Source organism: Myotis brandtii, unplaced genomic scaffold (assembly GCF_000412655.1).
Source record: "Myotis brandtii unplaced genomic scaffold, ASM41265v1 scaffold485, whole genome shotgun sequence".
Lineage (NCBI taxonomy): Eukaryota > Metazoa > Chordata > Mammalia > Chiroptera > Vespertilionidae > Myotis > Myotis brandtii.
This window is the reverse complement of record NW_005368527.1, coordinates 456,546-478,629: the sequence shown is the minus strand read 5'-3', so window position 1 is coordinate 478,629 and position 22,084 is coordinate 456,546. Positions and strand designations below refer to the sequence as shown.

The following is a 22,084-nucleotide window of genomic DNA, read 5'->3' as shown; positions in this document are numbered from 1 at the left end:
GATGTGAGAGAGGGGGCAATGGGACCTGCCTCATCTAGAACTGTGAACATGACTATTGTCAACTTGTAGCAATAGAAGCAAGTATCCCCCAGTCTTATGTGTAGACCTGAAGATCACTTCTTAACCCAGTAGCCAAACCTTTAGACTCGGCTATGCCATGAAGCCAGATCATTTATTATTTACAGTTCAGACCACACATGTGATTAAAACCAACCCTTTCAAATAGAACGACCCTGGAGGGAGACACTATACAGAAATCACCTTTTGACCTCTGCTGGTGTAGTGGGTAAAATTGCCCAGAAGAGATGGGTAGGTGAGTTTCTTGAAGTTTACCACATTTTTTAAAAGTCTCAGCTCTCACTATTAGATTTAAGCAAAATGTGCACAGATGAGGTTCTCAGTTTAGAGCTGAGTGGGAACAGCATATTACAGACTAGGGGAGATTGGGGATCTGTAAGGCAATATGAGATGGTCATTGCCCGGAGCCCCAGTGAGCTGCCTTGGAATACACTGGGGAACATGGTTGGAGCCCTGCTAACGTATCTGTAGCAGGAAATCATGTGTAAATCAAGTATATCTAGTGAAGTTGAATTGTATTAAAAGAAGCGCCCCTGTGTCTGATTGATAGATTGTTAGATGTTTAAGGCATAAGGATGGTTTCTCAGATGGGCCAGTGCTTAAAAGGCTAAAGAGGGAGGTGCTGGCTCAGCAGACGTGCAGGTACATGAGACTGTGATGCCTAGTGGTATTAGCTGTGTTGTGGGCCTTTGGGGTTCATCTTGGGGAACCTGAATATGATGCTTCACATTTTGGGCAGAGGGGGTGGCACAATGTGGAGAATTCTTGCTCTGCTTAGAAGTTGGGGCAGGGGAGGGGGATTCTGACCCTCACCCTGCATGTCCCTTCCAGCCTGGAGATGACATAGTCTTAATGGCAGAAGCTCTGGAGAAGCTCTTCTTGCAAAAAATCAACGAACTGCCCACAGAAGAAACAGAGATCATGATAGTTCCAGCAAAAGGAAGAGGACGTGGGAGGAAAGAAGCAGGTAGGGGCCCCCACACTGAAATAACGAGGAAATGGCTTCATTTCTCCCCCATTGTTTGCCCCTCTCCACTCCAGTGGAAGACTAGCAGTGGTAGGAAGATGGCTGCTGGTTGGATACAGTTGGACCAGGTTCAGTGGTGGACCTGCCCCAGCGGGTTCCACGACTGTGTAACCCTCCCCCAAAGTAGAAATAATTGAGCCCTGCCTTTTTTGATGGACTTCAGTTTAAGAAGAAAGTGTAACTTCTCTAAAATATTTTTAAATTATGTGAATTCTTTACCCTGCCAGCACCATAGATAGTCTCTGCTTTTTCATTTTAGAGAAAAGAAATTAATCTGACCAAAGGCATTTTTAACTAAAACCCAATCTTAGAGTCTTGGGGGTTTGTTATCTGAATTATCTTAATGTGCTTGTGTTGGAGCCCTGCCTGTTTTTTGGCGCCCAAACTTTTAGTCTGCCTTGCCTATCTCAGTGCCTATTTTCGCCTTCTGCATCTTGCCGTTCATGGTTCCTTGCTGCAAAACGGTGATGCTTGCAAGGTGGCCATGCTGTGAGCTATTTGCTTCTCGCAGGAGCCAGCTTTCACCTGGCTTCCCACCGCACTCAGGAGAAGTGGTGACTTCATGGGAGCAATGGGAGTTAGTTGCCCTGGAGTTAGTTGCCCTGGAATGCTGAGGGGTAGCCAAGGAGAGCTGGTCTCAAGTCACCGCTTAACCACAGAACCTGCCTGCATGTGGGGGCGGACATAGGGCTTTGTATGTCTGGGCTCACCCGCACGGCTGCAGGGAGGCAGCAGCTGGCCAGTCTCCCTGTGGCTTAGGGAAGTGGGAGCTTGCCAGTTTGCAGAAGCCTTGGCCATGGCTTCTGATGCCCGCCCCCTACCAGGAACACTTGCTCAGAGGCAGTGCTTCTGGGAATGAGGACAGCACTGCCCAAAATTGCCAAGAAACATTTTTCTGCTCTTCATCCACAGTCCTGGTGCTGACTCTCAATGTGTGTTTCCTCCTTCAGCCCAGCCCTCCCTGCTTATGAAGGGTCTTTGTGCCCAAGAGGATACTTGCAGCCCAAGACCCCCAGGAAGTGTGAATGCAATGCACCCACCACTACTGAAACCCTTTCTCCCCACCCCGCCCCAGCAGGTGGACAGACTTAGCTGAGGTCTGGGGTGTTTGAGATGTTTTCTCTTAGGCAAATAGCTGTGGTGACACTGTGTGCCACGTCTATGAAGATCTGTGCTCACCATATGTGGCAATGTCCCCAGGAGGTCCGCTTGCATGTGTCGGGTACAGCATCTAACCACCTGTTCCTTTTATGGTTGGTAGGGCCGGCAAAACCTGGCGTCTCTACGGTACCAAACACAACGCAAGCATCGACTCCTCCGCAGACACAGACCTCTCAGCAAAACCCTCCACCTGTGCAGGCCACACCTCACTCCTTCTCCACCATCACCCCAGACCTCATTGTCCAGACCCCTGTCACAGTGGTGCCTCCCCAGCCACTGCAGACTCCCCCACCTGTGCCCCCTCACCCCCCACCCCCACCAACTCCCCAACCTGTGCAGAGCCATCCACCCATCATTGCGGCCACCCCACAGCCTGTGAAGGTGAGTGTCCCTTAGGTGCTTGTGTGTGGCCCAGCCCGACCACTGGTGGGCTCCTACCACCTCAGCTAGCGCCCTCCCACCCCTACTCCTTGATTTGTAGCAGTGAGCCTTGCAGGAGATAGCTACCCATCCTTGCCAGTGCTTCATGAAGAGCATGTCCTGGCTCCCAAGGGCACTTGTGAGTGTTGGGGGTTTGGGGAGAGGATTAACTCAGCATAGTCCAGAAGCTACTGACCCAAAGATCCCATAGTGGAGGCACTGTCTCCTGAGGTTGTTGACCCCCTCCCATTTCTGATTTAGACCATGCATGTTGACAGAGGCTAGCTAAATAGTTTCTGAAACGTGCCTTCCAAGGTGGCCTAGTGGCAGGCTCGGATCTGGGAATCCCCCAATAATGAGTAGGAAGCTGCGTCAGGATTGTTTTGTTGGCCTTTGATGAGCAAATATAGTGCTCAATGGCATGCATTCTGCCCCTAGCAGGGCCTGTTCCAGCCTCAGAGCAGAGTGGTGGGACACGCTCTCCTATTCCTTGGGAGGGTTGGGACCATAGGAAGGACCTGGTCTCAGGAGTGACTTTGAGGGCTCGAAATGCCAACCACACCCTTGACTGTGCTTATCTCTTCTGTGCTTTCTGCAGACAAAGAAGGGTGTTAAGAGGAAAGCAGACACCACCACCCCCACTACCATCGATTCCATTCATGAGCCACCTTTGCTGCCCCCAGAGCCCAAGACCACCAAGCTGGGCCCCCGGCGGGAGAGCAGCCGGCCTGTGAAGCCCCCAAAGAAGGATGTGCCCGATTCACAGCAGCACCCAGCACTGGACAAGAGCAGCAAGATCTCAGAGCAGCTCAAGTGCTGTAGCGGCATCCTCAAGGAGATGTTCGCCAAGAAGCATGCCGCCTATGCTTGGCCTTTCTACAAGCCCGTGGACGTGGAGGCGCTGGGCCTTCATGACTACTGTGACATCATCAAGCATCCCATGGATATGAGCACAATCAAGGTGGGCCAGCAGGTGTCCATGAGGCCAGGGAAGACCCCAGAACTGTGCCCCAGCAGCTCTCTAGCCGCCTAACCAGCCCAAAGGAGTGAAGCTCCCCCTTCTGGGAACTGTAGGGACATGCTCCTAGACCAGTGATGGCGAACCTTTTGAGCTCGGAGTGTCAGCATTTTGAAAAACCCTAACTTAACTCTGGTGCCGTGTCACATATAGAAACTTTTTGATATTTGCAACCATAGTAAAACAAAGACTTATATTTTTGATATTTATTTTATATATTTAAATGCCATTTAACAAAGAAAAATCAACCAAAAAAATGAGTTCGCCTGTCACCTCTGACACGCATGTCATAGGTTCGCCATCACTGTCCTAGACAATGAAGCAGTTTTGGTCAGACAGCAGTGCTGCTTCCTAGTCTTAGGAAAAGAGCCCTCTTGGGCCTTGGGGCCCAGTGCCCACTGGCACCTTGCATACAGTAGATGCTCCAGAGAGTGTGGGGGCTGGTGACTTTGTCAGGCTGTGTCATGGGGAGGGCCTTGCTGTCTTCTCTCGGTAGGAGGCACATGACAAGCACTGGCATTTCATCACTGTCATATTCTGAAGCCTTCTGGTTTTATTGTAAGCTTTTTTGCATTTTTCTTCTTCTGAGAGTGGAGTAAGCCTTCCCAAACATGGGGTGGGCACAGCGGGGACAACTATGTTCCTTTTGACCAATGTTTTGTCCTGTGTCACCAAAACAAGTTTTATACACCTGGTCATAACAGGGCCCAGCCCTACCTTTTCAATTCTGGCTTAAGCTCTGCCTCTGTGGATTCTATGTCCACTTCTCCCTTAGCCAGGCAAAGTGACCACATGGGTGGATTTCCAGCCCTGAGAATTGCTGTTGAGTGTCTCCTTTTCCACCTGGCACTGAGAACTAGGGTGATGACCTCTTTCCATGATCTGGGTTAAATCCCCACTTGCTCCTGCTAGCAGCCCTCCCTGTTGCCACCTTCCACCAGCAGGGGCAGACACAATCTGTCTTGTCTTTCCAGTCTAAACTGGAGGCCCGTGAGTACCGTGATGCTCAGGAATTTGGTGCAGATGTCCGGTTGATGTTCTCCAATTGCTACAAGTACAACCCTCCTGACCACGAAGTTGTAGCCATGGCCCGAAAGCTCCAGGTGAGGCTCTGGGAAGCTCCTGGGCAGGCCAGGCCTCTGTGGGCCTTGGCAGACTTTATCTCTGTCACTCACTTTTGGCATATGCCACATTGCTTTGGAATAGTGGACTCCGGATAACACCTACATTTCATGTTGAGATCGTTTCATTATAATTAAAGCAGGGGTGTTGGTTGGGGTTTGGCCCTTGGGCATTTTGGGTTTTATTTGGGGTATCCCACTGAAAGCCCCCATCTCCCTTGCATTTGGTTGTCCTTGGTTGTAAGAGTGTGTGTGCTGTTCATGGCCCAATCTCTTCTCCAAAACAGACCTGTCTCAGGTCAGCGGGAGGGGGGGGGGTGACAGCGACGACACTCTTGCCAGGTAGACACTTTGTCACAGTTGTGAGCTAAAGTAACTACGTGACCGTGGGCATTTCTTTACTATAGTCCTGAAGCCATGGCTTGCCTTCCAACTGCAGAGCCTCTGCTTTCAGATGTTCCATGTGTTCACAATGCCCTAATGGGATTCATGGTCCCTCAAGTGGATCCTGGGCTGTGCACACTGTAGCTGTGCGGGGAATGGAGGAGCAAATTATAGCATAAATGTGTGCATCACGTTCTTTGTGTGTGGTGTTTTTTAAAGGGAAACATATACACAAAGATCAACAATCTTTGGTTAGATCAGAGGTTAAATTGTGAAGAATAAAGTCAATATTTAGTACTGTTATCTGTCTTATTTATTTATTTATCTATCTATCTATCTATCTATCTATCTTTAAAATTACACATGTAAGGCTCCAAGTTGCTTCTGCTTTTAGGGACAGATACAGCAGGTCATGGGCTAGGCCACATGCCAACAAAAGGTGCAAGTGCTCTGGCTGGAGCTCAGGTCCATCTCACATCCCACGTCCAACCCTCATCTGGTGGCTGGATGGGACTTCCTCACACTTGGCTTTTCCAAGCACTTATGAAATACTTTCAGGGCAGAAGTCAGGACTTGGAACTACTTTTGCATCTTGTGGGTCTATTCCAGTTAAAGGTCACCCGAGCCCTACTGCCCACCTGCCTCCCAGATATGTTAGCTCCACATGTTGTTTTACTGGAGCCAAGGCACAGTCTCCTCAGTTCTTTCACGTGGCCCCTGTTCTAGTCAGGGGCTGCCTTGGGTTCAAAGAATGTGTCCAGAACACTTGGGGTAGGAAAAAACCTTGTTATTAGTATGGACCTGTCTGGTTTTATTTTGTCTTAGTTTTGGGGAGACAAGGGGGCTCTCTTTACTTGGTGCTGTTGGCTTTCTTCACATTTCTGCTGGTTCACTCTTTACCATTTCCCATCCTTGAGGTAGTTCAGGCTTTATCATTTTCCTGCAATTCTCACATGTGGCCACCAGATGGCAGTGGAGCTCGCAGTATTGCACCTTGACAAACACCTAACCCTCCTCGGAGGACTGGGGCAGCTTTTCCCCAGATTGATTCCCACACACTTTATTTGCTGTCATGCAACCAGGTAAACCCAAACAAGTTTTCTGCCAGCACCAAAGATTGTCTTCCTAACTTTTGTGCCTGTTTTAAGGTTGGTGTTTTCTTGTTTATTTTGCTTTTTTTTCTTTGTTTTTTCTTCTGGGAGTGGTATAAGCATGCTTTCAGGGCCTGGTTTGTTTTTTTTTTTCTTCTTTTTTTTCTTTCTAATATATATTTTTATTGATTTTAGAGAGGAAGGGAGAGGGAGAGAGAGATAGAAACATCAATGATGAGAGAGAATCATCGATTGGCTGCCTCCTGCATGCCCCACACTGTGTGGGGATCGAGCCCACAACCCGGGCATGTGCCCTTGACTGGAATTGAACCTGGGACCCTTTAGTCCGCAGGCTGACGCTCTATCCACTGAGCCAAACCAGCTAGGGCTCAGAGCGGGTTTTACCCATAGCAAGGCCACTGATAGGCTTGTCACACAGCAGCCTTTTTCTAAACATTGATTCTAAGTACCAGGCTGGGCTGGACTGGGCAGTACACAAGTGGGTAGCCCAGCGCAGGACCACCTCCACCCCCAGCCTGCTTTGCCTGCTGCAAGGTATGGGTCACCTTATTATTGAAAGTAACATACCAGGAGGAGGGTGGGGGTCTCTGAATGGCAGAGTTGAAGTGTCAAGCTCTCTGACCTCTCTCTGAAAGGCAGTTGCTATCTGTATGGACCTGTCTGGTTTTATTTTATCTTAGTTTTGGGGAGACAAGGGGGCTCTCTTGGTGCTGTTGGCTTTCTTCACATTTCTGCTGGTTCACTCTTTACCATTTCCCATCCTTGAGGTAGTTCAGGCTTTATCATTTTGTTTTATTTCTTTTTCTCAAAGCTCTCCTGGATCAACATGGTTTAGATCATTGAATTTCCCAGCAGGAAGGGAGAGGAGAGAGGAACAAAGCCCCAACCCTTGTTTGCCTTTGTAAGAGGTCTTGAGACCTGTTGTCTCTTAGTTAGGCTGTGCCCAAGAACTGGGATTTACCTGGGAAGTGTGATATGGAAAAGGATTTTCTTTGTTTTCCTCTTCCAGCCTCTAAATTCTGGGCTTGGCAAGTATTGTCACAAATCTCTGGGCTTGAGGTTTCCTCAGGAGCCCGAGGGTGACTTAGGACCAGAGCTATTGGTAGTACTACCCTCTCTTCTCTGTTGTGAAATAAGCGATTTAGGATGTTTAGTACCCATGTGGGCTATATGTTTATTTCAAGAAAAAGTGCAAATTAAGGTAGAATGCAATTGTGTTTATAGTACAGAAAAAAATTGAACTGAAACGTGTTGGTATTCTGTATTAGATCCTAGAGACAGGAAGCTTTTGAGGGGTGAGTGTGTGCCTAAGTATCTTTCACTCATGGCTACATCCCTAGTGGGTCTCCCGCTGCCTGTATTCCATTTCTCTTTTTGTGCCCTCTGTGCCTTGGATGTGGCCAAACCCCACAGCACTATCCAGACTTGGCTGAGATGGAGCTGGACTACACTTCCCTCCAAGGGTCTCCAGCTTCCTGGCTTTGAGTCAATTCACTTGGAGGTCTTTGGGCACTGTGTCTTCCCAGCATCTAAACATCTCTGTTTCATTAAAAGGGGCGAGGGTGGGGGGCAGTATACTTCCCCCATGAATCTGATGCAGCCCGGTTAAGTGATCCTGGTCAACATTCTAGCGAGAGGAGGTACTTGTTCTGAAACTAGTGTGGTTTGCTGGTGCAAAGAATCACATTGTGGTCCAGATTCATGGGGTAGGGTACAGATGATGGCATGCTGGGCGGGGAAGCTGGGTCTACCTTGAGACACACCAGGACAAGTGCTGTCTCTCCCCGCCCCCCATTTCCACAGCAGCCAAAACCTGTGCGGAAGAAACAGGGACATCCTTATGGCAAGAGTAATGCTGCCTGGCAGCTGGCAGGGGAGTCTGGGCCAACAGACAGGTGGCATGAAGTATCTCCCATTTGGTAAAATGTTACTTCCTAGTAGCACTGGGTGCTGGGCCCTGCGTGCTGCTCTCCCCCTTTCATGGGGTCCTGATGCCCTGACACCTTGTCGGACACACTTCTCTCACCTGCCCCCTGCTTCTTGGAAGGAGGCCTAAATCTTCCAGATGCTTGTGTAAATCACTCAGGGACCTGGGCGGAAAGGATCTTTCTCATGCCACCGGGGTCTCTGCTCTGGTGTGAAGCCGCCTTTCCCTGGCAGCCTGGGTGGTGGTTTCTGTTTACTCCTGTTTTCTCCATATCCCTTAGACCTGCTTCAGGATCGTCCAGGCCTTCCTGGAAAAGGAGCTGCCTCAGGGGAGGCCACACTGAGTGGTCTGGAGGGGAGGTGACAGCACCACAGTTGTGTGGGATGCCTGCCTGCCCTGCTGCCCAGGGGGAGGGGAAACTGGAGCTGTGTTTTCAGAGACATGAGGGCTTCCAGAGCTGGCTCTGTCAAGTGTGCTCCAGTTTGAAACAACAGTCTTGGAGCTCAATCCCATGGCCCTCCTGGGCCACACTGCTCTCTGGGGGATCAATTCACACTTAGGGAAGGCCCCTTCCATCCTATGAAATACCATGTTGACTGACTTAGGCCAGGCTTAAAGCAGATCCCAATTTCCTGCTGGGAAGCCAGCTTTTTCCTTCCACTTCTGCCCTCTGTCCTGGGTCATCACTGGATTTATGATAATGAAGTCCTCAAGGTAGGATGGGACCTGCCAGTTAATTAGTGAGGCGGCATATGCTGGATCGCCAGGTGCTCAGGCAGGGCTGCTGCCCCCCTGAGCTCCATGACCTCACAGTCCCATCAGATTCTTGGATCTTAGAATTGGAAGGTTTCAGAGTCTCCTGGGGTGTGATCTCAAGTTCAGTAGTCCCATGGCTTCTGCTCAGGTGCTTACACCTCACAAAGCTGGCACCCTCCTGGAGCTTATCCTCAGCACCTCCACATCCACTATCTTGTAACTTTCTTAACTAGCCTGGCATGCTCTGGAGACACCTTAGCCGGTGGCATGGGTCTGCTCAGTTATGTGCCCCAGAGGTGATCTGATGAGTGGGGAGGCATATCCAGCCGTATGCCTGCTGCAGCAGGGCTTGACCTCCTCACTGGCTGAGGGCTCTACCGGGTACACTTTCACCCCTGGGCCTTTGCTCATGCTGTTTTCTCTGCCTGGTACACTCTCTAAAATTGCGGGCCCCACACCCTCCCTGCAGGAATGTGAACTGGAGGTAGACAGAGCCTCCTGCGCTGGTCACCGTTGTGTTCTGGTGCCCAGTTCCAGTATTCAGAAGGCTCCCTGGGGATGTGCTGACTGAGCGCCAATCTGACAAGAACCTTAAAGCACTCTTTCTGTGGGTCCTGGTCTCAGCCCACCATTTATCAAGGATCCTCAGTGGTTGGCTGCTTCCTGCAACCTATGTCCCTGGTCCTTACCTAGACTGTGTGCCAGGCTGTGTCAGGAGCACCTTTCTCCTCAACATGAGATTTGAGAGAGGACTGTTGGAATTGGTGTCAGGGAGCCCTAGCCAGCATGTTGCCATAGTGGCAGGGAAAGGGTTACCATCGGTCTAGCTCTCTGACCTTCCTGCTCATTCCTGTTGAGTTGACCCCAGCAGCCAGTGAAGCTATAGTGACACTGGGCCACAGCCTGGTGGGGACCCAGCAGCCCTGACGGGCATGGCTTTCCCCCATCCCCACCTCCCTACCCCTCAGGATGTATTCTAGATGCGCTTTGCCAAGATGCCGGACGAACCTGAGGAGCCTATGGTGGCTGTGTCGTGCCCTGTGGTGCCACCCCCCACCAAGGTTGTGGCCCCACCCTCATCCAGTGACAGCAGCAGCGATAGTTCCTCGGACAGCGACAGCTCAACTGATGACTCTGAGGAGGAGCGAGCCCAGCGGCTGGCCGAGCTTCAGGAGCAGGTGAGGCATGACTACTTCCATCCCTGGTCCCCCCGGAATCCATGGATCAAGCATTCTCCCCAGAGGTCTCCACGAAATGATCATGGCTCTGAGTCCTGGCAAGAGCAGAATTCCCAGTGGTGCCATTGTGCTAGATCACGGGCATATTGAACGTATGCATATGTATGACACACATGGAGATGGGGAGATATGGCTGCTCTTTGGGCAGAAGGGAGGCTTCTGGATCCTTCCAGTGTGTAGAAGGAGGCCAGCCAGGGGCTGCATGGTTGCTCTGCAAGCTGGCCATCGGGCCTTTAGTGCCCAGTGTGTCTGCACTCCTGCCCAGTCTCCTAGGGACCCTCCTCCTGGGCCCAGAATGGCCAAAGGGCTTTAACAGCTTATCAGTTTAGGTGGTTGCTCTGGGCACCTTTGGAGTCCAGGGCCTGGGTGGGCATGGACACTTTAGAAATCTGATGGAGTGGCAGGTCAGGCAGCTATGTACCAGCCCCAGTGTGATTGGCATGTGTCTTGCCTGTATATTCCATAGCTCAAAGCCGTGCACGAGCAGCTTGCAGCCCTCTCGCAGCCCCAGCAGAACAAACCAAAGAAAAAGGAGAAAGACAAGAAGGAAAAGAAAAAAGAAAAGCACAAAAAGAAAGAGGAAATGGAGGAGAATAAGAAAAGCAAAGCCAAGGAACTTCCTCCCAAAAAGACCAAGAAAAACAACAGTAGCAACAGTAACACAAGGTCTGTGCCACCCTAATGCCCCCATGGGGACCTAGCCTGCCCCAGTCAGAGGTTGATCACCTCTGCTCTTCTCCCAGGGACAAGCCTTTAGCGTTCTCCAGGGTTGTGGGGGAGAGGGGGGATGACAGGTGGAATGGTGCAGACGGCAAGGACACCACAGCAGCTCCCCTGTTAACAGTGAAGATCAGCCGGGTGGGGGAATAGAAAGGACCCATTCCAATGAAGGAGTGGAACGGGTCCCCAGCTTCCCAGGGTACCCATTGTGTCTGCATTGTCCCTTCATAGCAAGAAGGAGCTGGTGCCCATGAAGAACAAGCCTCCTCCAGCATACGAGTCAGAGGAGGAGGACAAGTGCAAGCCCATGTCATATGAGGAGAAGCGCCAGCTCAGCCTGGACATCAACAAGCTCCCTGGTGAGAAGCTGGGCCGAGTGGTACACATCATCCAGTCGAGGGAGCCCTCACTCAAGAACTCCAACCCCGACGAGATTGAGATCGACTTCGAGACCCTAAAGCCATCCACCCTGCGGGAACTGGAGCGCTACGTCACCTCCTGTTTGCGGAAGAAACGGAAACCTCAAGGTGCCCTTGGGTTCCCCTGGGGTTTGGGGGTTGGAGGGAGGTCCCAGGCAGAAGAAGGTTGGCCAAGCTGCTTTTTCCTGCCCTTCCATCAGGGAGGCCCCTATGGGCACCTCAGGTGACTCTCTTCCAGACTTGGCTTTTTCCTTGACATAGACACCTCTGGAGGATTGTGACATGACACTCAACGCTGGGCTGTCAGTGCCTTTCTTGACCTCTCTGGTTGATGGTCACCTGGGGCCCACCTGCACCTTGGTATTCTAAGCCTTGCTCTGAGCAGCAGCTATTTTCATCTTCAACCTCTAAAGTCTTTCCCCCCAAAGCCACACACATAGCATCCCCTCACCCCACCCTTTTGGTGCCTGTGAGGGTTGAGGCTGGGAGAGTCTTTAGGGCAGCTTTGTGCCTGCCTGCCATTCTTCTCGAGCTCAGCATGGCCCCCTCTCTATGAGTCTTCCAGGCAGCCCTTTCCTGTTACAAGTGTCTGTCTTGGCTCAGCTTTTGTCTTAAGACCAGTAGGACTTAGGATCCACAGCAGGGCATTGTATGCAGCCTTCATCCCAGCCCAGGCTGACTCCAGGGATCCTTGGGCCTCTTCACTCACAGCCAAGAAAGTTACTGAGGGAGCCTTAGCCTGACAGTCCTCCTCATAGGGAATTTCCTCCTCCCTGTTTCTTAATCCTGATGAACGCTGCAAAGGCAATTCTGAGAGATTGGTCAGGGGCGGGGCAAGCTTCTTGAAATTCTGGTATAAACTGAGTTTTTGGCCAGCAGGCAGTAGGCTAGCATCTTATCACTGGGGAACAGGGGGCTGGTTGGGGGCTGGGATGCTGTCAGGAGCAGCCTTCTGGCTTGTGGGGCACAGACTGCCCCCTGGCTCTTCCTCCAGGCAGTGGAGTACGTGTGGGTTAAGAGCAGCCCCAGGGTTGGGCCTTGCCTGACGCAGTTCATATTGTTTTACTGCAGCCGAGAAAGTGGATGTGATTGCTGGCTCCTCCAAGATGAAGGGCTTCTCGTCCTCTGAGTCTGAGAGCACCAGCGAGTCCAGCTCCTCTGACAGTGAAGACTCCGAAACAGGTTAGGGTCCTACTCAGCATCTTGTCCCACTCCTACCTGTGTTCAGCACCATTTGTCCTATGTGACGGTCATAAGAATTACCTGGTCACTATTTTAACTCTAACTGGGGTGGTGAGTAGCCTGGCACCCTGTTTTCTCCCTCATGGCCTGGGCTAGGAGGACACAAGTGGCTGAAGGTATTGACACTGCAGAACTGGGGTGGGGGAAAGCTGGTGAGGATATTGGGTGTTGGGGCCCAGGTGTTGGCATTGATCCTAGTGTGACCCTACGTAGCTCCACAGTCTTCCTGCATCACAGTCACATGCAGTGTGGCCATCCCAGGTAATGTGCTTCATTCAGCAGGTGTGGAGCAGTCTACTGTCAGCCCTGCTGTCCCCAGACTCGGGGCACTGCCGTCCTCCTTAGAGTGTGCTCACTGCCACGTTGGTGGCTCCTAACTGCACACACTTGGACATGGGAGTCCTGCGCCTCTCACAGTCCTTCTCTTTATGCTCCACGGGCCTGCACATGTGCCCAACCTGAGCAACAGTTTCAGTGTGGGAGGTGGGGCAGGTGGGGATGCTGGGAGCTGCACAATGTGGGGGGAGAGGCCTTCTACCAGCTGTGTGCTTTCCTGATGATACTCAGGGGAGCAGAAGCTCAGACTTACCCAGAGAGGCTAAGGAAGAAGCCTGGCAACCACCCTGTGCTGTGAGATGGAGCCAGCTGTTTCCATGGGGTGGCTACTGCTGAGCAGACAATCTACAGACTACCTGAGAGCTGGTCCTGGGGGCCTCGGCATGTCCCACCAGGCAAGCCGCAGTGTGCGTGTCCACAGTGGGGAACGTGTGTTTGGACAACAAAGCATTTTCTTTGGTGGACCTGTCCTGTCTGGTATTTTATTCTAACTGGAAATAAACCGTAAGCTCCACTTAATCAGCTCATATAAATAATGTGACCTTATTTTACCAAGGAGGTTTGAGGATCGTTTACAGCACCTGGGAAGAGTGATGCTGCTCTGAGGCGTTGCATGCACAGGTTCCTTGCGTGGGCTCAGCCTGTTTCTGTCAGGGGAAGCTAGGGACCAGGGGCCTCTGGGCCTTGTCACTGTCCTTCTTCCCTATTACAGTAAGGGCACCAGACTTTCCAAGTGAGTGCGGGCTCACCCACGGGGAAATTAAGAGGGTGCTGAGGGCTTTCCTGAGGCTCCAAATGCTGAATTACCTCATGTTCATTGGGCCCAAATGAGATGGAATTCATTAGGCCATGTTCTGTATTTATTGAGGTATTATTGTATGCAGAGGCTAATGTGTACAGTTTGCTGGGCACCTTTGTCACCATCCTTTATTTTTTTTCTAACCATCACCCCCCCATTCCATTTTTATCCATTTACCAGCAGGGGACGCCCACAGCCCATGCCTGCCCAGGAAGGGCTGCCTGGCCAGGCTGCTGCCCTCTGCAGGGTAAATTGCTGTATTCCTGGGCCCAATTAGCATTCCTGGTAGCAGCTGACTTCTCACTTTGGGGGCGCCTGTCACACCTAGGGTTTGCCTTCACTCTGGGGTTCCTAGCAGGCTGCTCCTTTTAGTGCTGGGCACCTTTGTCACCATCCTTTATTTTTTTTCTAACCATCACCCCCCCATTCCATTTTTATCCATTTACCAGCAGGGGACGCCCACAGCCCATGCCTGCCCAGGAAGGGCTGCCTGGCCAGGCTGCTGCCCTCTGCAGGGTAAATTGCTGTATTCCTGGGCCCAATTAGCATTCCTGGTAGCAGCTGTGACTTCTCACTTTGGGTGCCAGTCACACCTAGGGTTTGCCTTCACTCTGGGGTTCCTAGCAGGCTGCTCCTTTTAGGGGTTTCTCATCCTTTCTCCTAAGGATTCAAGTAGTCAAAAGAAAACACTAAAGGCTGAAATTGGCTTGGGGCCTGGTCATTAAACCAGCACATCTTGGCTGAGTGTGAACTGCTTTGGCTGATGTGGCACCTTAGGGGGCTATGACTGGCCTTTGCCCCTGCCCCCCAAGCTTAGCAGGACCGCTCCAAGGCTCCCGAGTGTCCTGCTGCCGTCTTTGTGGGGCAACCATGACGGCATTTCCAATAGCTCTCTCCTGTTGCCAACATGTTTTTCTTTCTTTTTTTTCACATTTTTCCCTTCTTTAAAGAAAGTGGAAAGATTGTGCAACAAGTAATCTGAGAATCCTGGGAACAGCTGTCCTGGCGGGAAGGAGGATGAGATTTACAGTCTCCGAGCTGCCAGCCTGCAGGCACTCGGGCTCTGGTTAACCAGCCTGACTCCAGCTTATCCCTCTTCCCATGCACCCTCCCCACCTTGGGTTTGTGAGTCTTCATTTTGCCTTCATGGTCCTGGCTTTCCTTTCCCATACGTTTGTACTGGAGAGCTCTGTTGTGGGCCAGTAGGGGCTTCTGCTCTCAGGAAGGACCCATCCTGTGAGTTTGTGTTCCTGTCGCTCAGATGCTCCAGGTCCCAAGGTGGGAGCCTGTGACCCTGCACCACTGAATACAACCATTGCCACCCATCCCTCACAGGAAATTGTACTCACTTCCCAGGCAGCTCTTCCAGCAGTTGCTCATGATGGGTCCATGGAGCTGGACAGCCCGGTTTCTGCAACCAGTTACAGGTGGTTCTGCCGGGGCAGGCATATTAGAGGTATTTTACTTGGCCTTTGGGAGCTTAAATTGTTTTTCTCTTTTGTTTCCATTTATATTGGAGCTGAAATTCCTGAAAAGGCCTATATTTTGTCACTTGTATTAATAAGTAAGAGTCAGTTCTGCTGATACAGCCCCGAGACATGAGTCACCAAAAGAAACTGAGCAGAGGCACTAACTCGGGGACCCCTCCTCTGGCTGCTGTTCACAGACAAGGATGCTGAGGACAGATCAGGGCATGGGACTGGTCCTCGGGGTCATGTTGCAGTTCAAGGAGGCGGTGTGCTCACAGAATAGGGGGAGGAGGGCAGGCATAGCTTTCCCAGCCCAGTCCCATGCTGCCACATGTCCTCCCACTCAGCAGCACACAGTGCTTTTAGCCTCTTCCACCACATCTTCTGAGCCCAGCTCTACTTAGGTTATGGTCTTTTGTTAAAAACAATTCTAGCTTAACGTCTGGATCTGCTTGGGAGTTCGGTATTGGGAGGACAGAGTGAGTACAAGTGCTAGCATCCCACTGCCCCTAAGGCATCTGTAGACCTTATCTGGGCAGGCTAAGGGTGCCCCGGTTCCCCCTTTCCACTGCTGTCCCAGGTGGCTATAGCAGAGCTGTGGCTTCCCTGTCACCAGTGCTAGGATCCTGTCTACCACGCTCATGGGCCCAGGGATGTTCTAGGATACTTCATCCTGTTTCCCTCCATCATATTGCTGATGTCTGGTTTTTTTGGGGTGGGGGTAGACACACAATTTGTGTCCTCTTAGGAGCAACCCTTGGCATCAGCTACCAGGGCTGGGACCTGGGTTCAGAGTTGTCGGGTATTTCTTTTGGGCTTGGCCTGGTCTTCTAGTTGCAGCTGGAGCACACTCCAGCTATTTTAGTCTCCTCGTTTCCTTTTCCCAGGATTGAAGCATGTGGGTGTTTTTTAATAGCTCCAGGGGGAAAGGAATGCTTTATGTTTTGGAAAGATTTGAGCTGGAAAGTGCAGGCAGAGGCCATGGGGCATTCTTCCCAGACAACCAGCCTCAGCTTCCGACACACGGAGTCTCTGAGGGACTTGGTCCCAGTCCGTTCTTGGGATCTGCTGTTGCCCGCTCCAAGGGTGTGCTGCTTGCTCTCAGGGAAGTGGAGAGGCCCCTGGTGGGGATGGGGGAGTAGGCAGAGACCTGGAGGACTGGGCTGTAGCCAGTCTGCCCACACTGCCAGGTGACCCCTCACACACCCACATGCAGCTGGCGGGATTCTGGGGTGGGGCTAGCCTTGTGGAATGTGCCCTGAGTGAGAGGCTGAGCCAGTGGGCGGGTTTTTCCCATGCGTGCACTGGGAGGCCATGGGAATGCAGTCAGTGTCCGTGCATCCGGGACTCTGGCAGAGACATCTACTCTGCTGTGTGGGTGGGAATGACCCTATGCTTCTGCCTGGTCAAGGGAGCTAAATTCCATGCCCCAGAAAAAGAAAGGACGATTTTCCTCCTTGACCTGTTTTTATTTTATTCTACACCCCGCCCCCCTTAACAGTGTCTGTAACTGATTTCTCTTTTTATAGTTTATTTTTTGTTTCTTGGGGTTTGTAGGAATGCAGAAATGAGATGTTAGTTGTAGATGCTACACCCGAGAGCCCCTGTCTTTTCTTCCCTCTACCCAAGTCCTGAGGTAGGGCCAAATCACCTTCCTGAGATGGACAGCAAAGCAGCCCAGGGGGATAGGCTCAGAGTTAGTGGGGCCTGATGGCATCGAATACCAGGCTGGTAGATCAGGCAAGTGGGATAGGCAGAGGCCTCTCACGTTAAAAGACTGGTAAAGTAGATGCTATCGTTCACTCAGGTGTACATGGGACCCAATCCTGGAAGCAGTTTTAGCATAAATGGGCGTGGGTGGTTTTGGAGACGTCCATGACCCTTGTAATGGCAAAGTGGGTCTGTCCCTGCTCTCAGCTGGCCAGGCTGGGGCAGGGCTTCTAGTCTCCGGCGCCGTTCTCTGGTGTCCTGTCAGCGAGCAGGGCACAGGAGGCTGGCTCGGTCTGCAGTTCTTCTGTTCTTGTGACTTGGAACGGTACATTCCACACCATTTCTCTCACACTGGTTTCTCTCTCCCTCTATGTAGGTCCTGCCTAATCATTGGACACGGACTCTTAATAAAACGGTCTTCAGTTCCAGATTCCTTCCCAGCAAGCTCTAGCTTAAGTCCATTTTCTTCTGTGAAAGGGACAGGACTCCATCAAGTTATGGAATTCCTCAGAGCCCTGGGCCTGTCCCCAGGGTGCATTAGTCATGTCCATCAGAGCAGCACACGCCTAGTCCCGCCTCCGGGAAGGCTGCCTTGCCTGGCTGGCCGCCCGGGCCTCCTGTGTACAGACTGCCTGGCTGTCCCGCCCAGCCTCCTTGGTCGTCTGGGCTCCTCTGGGTGGGTGGCATCTCCCAGAGTGATGACAATCTCGCTGCACACGCATGCGTGTGGTGCTGCTCCATGTGCAAGGCCCCATCACAAGTATGTTTTCTCTCTCTTCATCCCTCTGTCTCTTTCTGGGACTCTGGATCCTAACCACTTCCCTCCTGGACCTGGCAGTGACATGTAGCCCAGAGGAGATCTCATTCACCCTATGGAAGAAAGAACACACTAACATCTAGAGCTTTCCCAAGTGAGGAATGGGGGCTGTCCCTCAGCACGCCTTCTTTTTAGTGGCCCATGCAGCTCCATCAGCCGAAGGCTATCACCAGCCACAGCTGACTTACAGCCCCTGGAGTCCTTCCATTTTTGTTGTTCCCGTGGTTACCTATTGGGCATTTTTCCAATTTCTTTAGCCTCTTCTCCTAAAGTTGCATAGGGAAAGGACCTCCTAGGCTGCCTTTTGTCCTTCCCAGGTGAATAGGAGCAGGCTGCAGTGGGGCTGGCCACTGGTGAGGGCATTTGGGGAGGTGGCTGTGACCTGGCCCCTGGAGCCCATCATCTCTGCCCCCGTGGTGTCAGGGTCTGGGCTAGTAGGTGAGAAAGGGTTCTCAAAAATCCAGGGCACTGGTCAGTGGTAAGGGCATCAAAGCCCTTAGAGCCAGCTCCCTACACATCTCTGAGGGACATGGCCAGTGCGAGCACCCTCCTATTTTTTAGGCCCCTGAAATAATGGCATCTGCTGGGAGTTTGGCAGGCCAGGGTGGCCGTATCATGTAAGCCCTCTGAGAGGCACTGAATGGGCTTTTTTGCTCTAAAAATAAATATTGGCCCTTTTTTGGTCATGAGTCCAGCATCTTCGCAGAAAACTGCCTGATGTGAAAAGTTCCCTAAGGAACAGCATCGGCCTTAAGGGAGATTTTTGATTTTTTTTTTTTTTTAATATAGTTTGTGCATACTTCAAGACCTTGCGATCTGCTGGCATCTTGGAGCCAGCCTTCTGGAACTGGAGCAGGCTTGAAGGGGTGCAGTTCACTATCCGCAGGCCCAAGCGGCTGTAGCTGCCTCAGATTGGCCTTGGCCTTGGCCTTGGGTTCTAGCTCTAGCCTCCCACCCCCACACCCAGCCTCTAGGGTCTTGCTGTGATGCTGGGAGTTCCAGGCTGCTCTCTGGTCCTCTGGCCAGTCAACTTCCAGTCAAGCACTATTTGCCAAACAGACTATTTTGAGTTGCCCTTTGGCCTGTGCCTGATGTGTTTCCAGTGCAGCTCGGCCTAGCTGAGGCCAGGGGTCTTTATGCTCAGAGATTCCCAAAGGACAGTTGGAAAGTGGCTGGCACTGTCTTTCTGGGAAGATTCTTAGAACAAATGGAAGCCTGGATTCCCACAGTGTCAGCCTGTGTGCTACCCCACCCTTCCCACACACTTGTACATGGGCTGTAGTCGCAGATTACAGGGTCCTTGCACCCTCTCTGTTCAGGGATCCTGTCCTCGCCCATGGGTTTTCATCTGGCAGAGAACATGGTCTTTAAACTCGAACTCTCACCTGTGCCCAGTGCCCCAGCCACAGAGCAGAGCCCACTCCTTACTGAAGACCCTGTGCTCAGGCGGTGGGAGGTGCCAGCCAGGCCTCAACTCACCAGCTGGCTTCGGGTCCTGAGGACTTGCTGAGCAGTGGGAGCCCAGGTGTCCACTGGTGCCAAGACTCTATTTAGTTCAGTTTAGGGTTCCTTACCTTTTCCCTGCCCTTACCCTCCATCCTGTCTCTTTCCCTTGATTTGGGGGGTGGGGTGGGGAGGGTGGGAGGAGGAATCAGTGTTTTAATCAGATTTTACAAAAACGTTTTAATTCTTTGTACAATTACCATCCTATGTAAAGATGACATTGTGTTCAGTTCAAGATTTTCATGGAATAAAGATCACACAGTACTTGAGGCCATCTTCATGTAACCCTTTCTAGAGAGTTTTGTGTGGGGGTGTCTTGGGGCTGGTGTGTCGTGAAGCCGTGCACCTCTGTTTTGTCTTCCTACCAGTCACTCCAACATGAGGCTCGGGTCACATGAGCCAGATGCACTCTCCCAAACAGGCTCCCGCACCCTTGGTCCCCACCGCCGGTTCTGTTAGTCCTCTGGTCCTGAGGGTATGCTTTGTGCCTCCAGCCTCTCCTCCACTCTAAGGCTATCCTACCCGGCACTGCCACGGAGCCCTGGAGTCCTCCCAGTGACCTTTCCAAGGCAGCCAAGACTTGTTCCCTGGAACCCCCACGAGTTCTCATATGGGCCTCTCTCCCCCTCCGAGCCACCATCCCTCTTGTACGGTGGCAAAAACAGTGCTTCCCCAAGTGCACGAGATGACAGGCCAACCCAACCCTCTTCCCATGACACAGTGTCTTGTCAGGATTTACCCACTGCCCTCTTCCCCCAATTACACACACACACACCAGGCTCTCCAGAAGCATGCCCAGTGTATGAACAACTGTCCCCAGCCTCCCTCGGCATGCAGTTTCTGTTCATGGAATTGATGCTGGGAGAGGATCCTGTCTGGGAGGAACACCCAAGCCTCTTCCACTTTGGTGGCCACTCAGCACTGAGCTTTCCCCCAGCACGTGCAGGGTCCCTTTGGTTCTGGGCCCTAGCATCTTCAGTACAATGCTTCCCCCACCCCCTACCATGTAGCTGCCAGGACCTATGGCCTTGATCCTGCAATCGCCTAAACTGTCCCTTTGTATGTCTCACCCACAATAGTATCCTTTCCCCGGGTGTCCTGTTGTGACCCAGAGTCCTGAGCCCTGTCTCCTGGAATTTCTAGTGTCCCAGTTTGGGGCTGGGCCTACAATTCTCATGTCCCAGGTGTCCCAATTGCTGCCATTTGTATGAGGATGTGTGTCTAGCTGCTGAGGTCTGTGTCACTGTCTTGTCTCTCGCATGGAGTGGTGAACTCTTGCAAGGCATCAGATGGCTTATCCCTTTGGGTGGCACATGGCACCCTGAGGCTATGCACCTCACAGAACCTTAGCATGGCCCTTCGTGAAACCAGCTATGAGGAGAGTTAGCCCTGCTTTGGACAAAGCCTATGTCTTCTGACCTTAGCAGCAAGATCCAGCATCCTGGCAGGGAGCCAGGGGATGCAAGGCAGAGGAGACATGAGTCCAAAAGGCGCTGTAGGTTCCAATTTGCCACCTGGTGGTTAGCAACTTCATCATTTCCCAGCCCATGAGCACCGGCCTGGCCTCTCTCCCCCTCTCTCTCTGGGGTTTGCATACCAGTGGAGTTTGGGGAGGGGCATTCAGCTGACTAGTTCCTTAGAGTGGGTGGGGGGAGCATGCTGGTTCTTAGCTCACTCCTCACAGATGTGTCCAGACAGTGGCGGCAACAAGCTGTTGGCCTCTGAGGAACCAGGGCACATACTGCCTTCTCCCTGCAGCACATCCACTGCGTACCAACAGCTTTTCTGAGGCCACTCTCCCGAGAGGAAGGAGAAGCTGGCCATGGCGTTGAGCATCTCCCTGTGTGCTCCTGGTGGTCCCTGGGAGGTTCGCTGGCTGGCCTGCCTTCCCTCCCTCCCTCCCCTGAAGTACTCACACTGTGGCCTTCCCACGTGTCCGCCCTCTCCTCACCTGTCCCATGGCTCTGTGGCCAGACTTTGGCCCCAGCCTGCACCACATCTCTCACCCTAACTCAGTCTATTTGCCTCCTCCTGGGGGGATGGGAAGGAGTGCACCTTAGTTGTTGGAGGCAGCTGTGTGGCTCCTGTACAGCTGTGTGTTCCAGGGCAAGTCCCTTGACTTCTGAGCCTTATTTTGCTCATCTGTCAAATGGTTATGATCATTTCAAACACCATAGTTGTTCCAAGACAATGGGTTAGGGTGCAGACACTCAGATTGCCTTAGTGACCTGTCACCAGAAAGTAGGGGGAGATGTTGGGCAAGAGGTCTGCATAGCTCAACCCCCAGTTCCCGGGTGTTGTTCTTTAATGGAGTTAGGGGTCAGGAGTTGGGCAGGGAGGCCTTTCGGGCATGGTCCCAGCTAAGAAAAGTGGCAGGCAAATGGGTAGGTGACACTCCACATTGTCTTTTTCCCATAACGGACTCTCATACCAGACAATCCAGCCACCCTGTCTCACCGTCACTGGTCCTTCTGAACTCACCCTGTTTTCTCCTGGTTCTGCATCCAAGGCAGCCTGGTCTTCTCCCCTAGACCTCACTACCTTCTCTTTTCCTTCACAGAGATGGCTCCGAAGTCAAAAAAGAAGGGGCACCCTGGGAGGGAGCAGAAGAAGGTACGTGATCATAGAGGTGTCTTCCCTTAGGGAAGTGGTGGTCACCTACCTCTCTGGGCCCCGGGGGGACCCTGGGGCTGGCCCGGGGGTTTCTGCCTGCCTGACATCAGCCTCTGTCTGTCTGTCTGTCTGCAGCATCATCACCACCATCACCAGCAGCTGCAGCAGGCCCCAGGCCCTGGGCCCCAGCAGCCCCCGCCACCTCCCCAGCAGC

At 52.2% G+C, this 22,084-nt stretch overlaps 1 protein-coding gene across 1 annotated transcript in view; it reads left to right on the top strand.

The window, feature by feature from the left end:
• Nucleotides 1-22,084, top strand: part of BRD4 (bromodomain containing 4) — a 42,725-nt gene that overhangs the window by 13,404 nt on the left and 7,237 nt on the right. Inside the window, 10 exon segments of the mRNA XM_014547773.1 lie at nucleotides 910-1,045; nucleotides 2,367-2,647; nucleotides 3,285-3,647; nucleotides 4,679-4,807; nucleotides 9,973-10,182; nucleotides 10,709-10,908; nucleotides 11,194-11,489; nucleotides 12,453-12,563; nucleotides 21,818-21,870; nucleotides 22,006-22,035. Coding sequence (XP_014403259.1) covers nucleotides 910-1,045; nucleotides 2,367-2,647; nucleotides 3,285-3,647; nucleotides 4,679-4,807; nucleotides 9,973-10,182; nucleotides 10,709-10,908; nucleotides 11,194-11,489; nucleotides 12,453-12,563; nucleotides 21,818-21,870; nucleotides 22,006-22,035 — 1,809 coding nt within the window.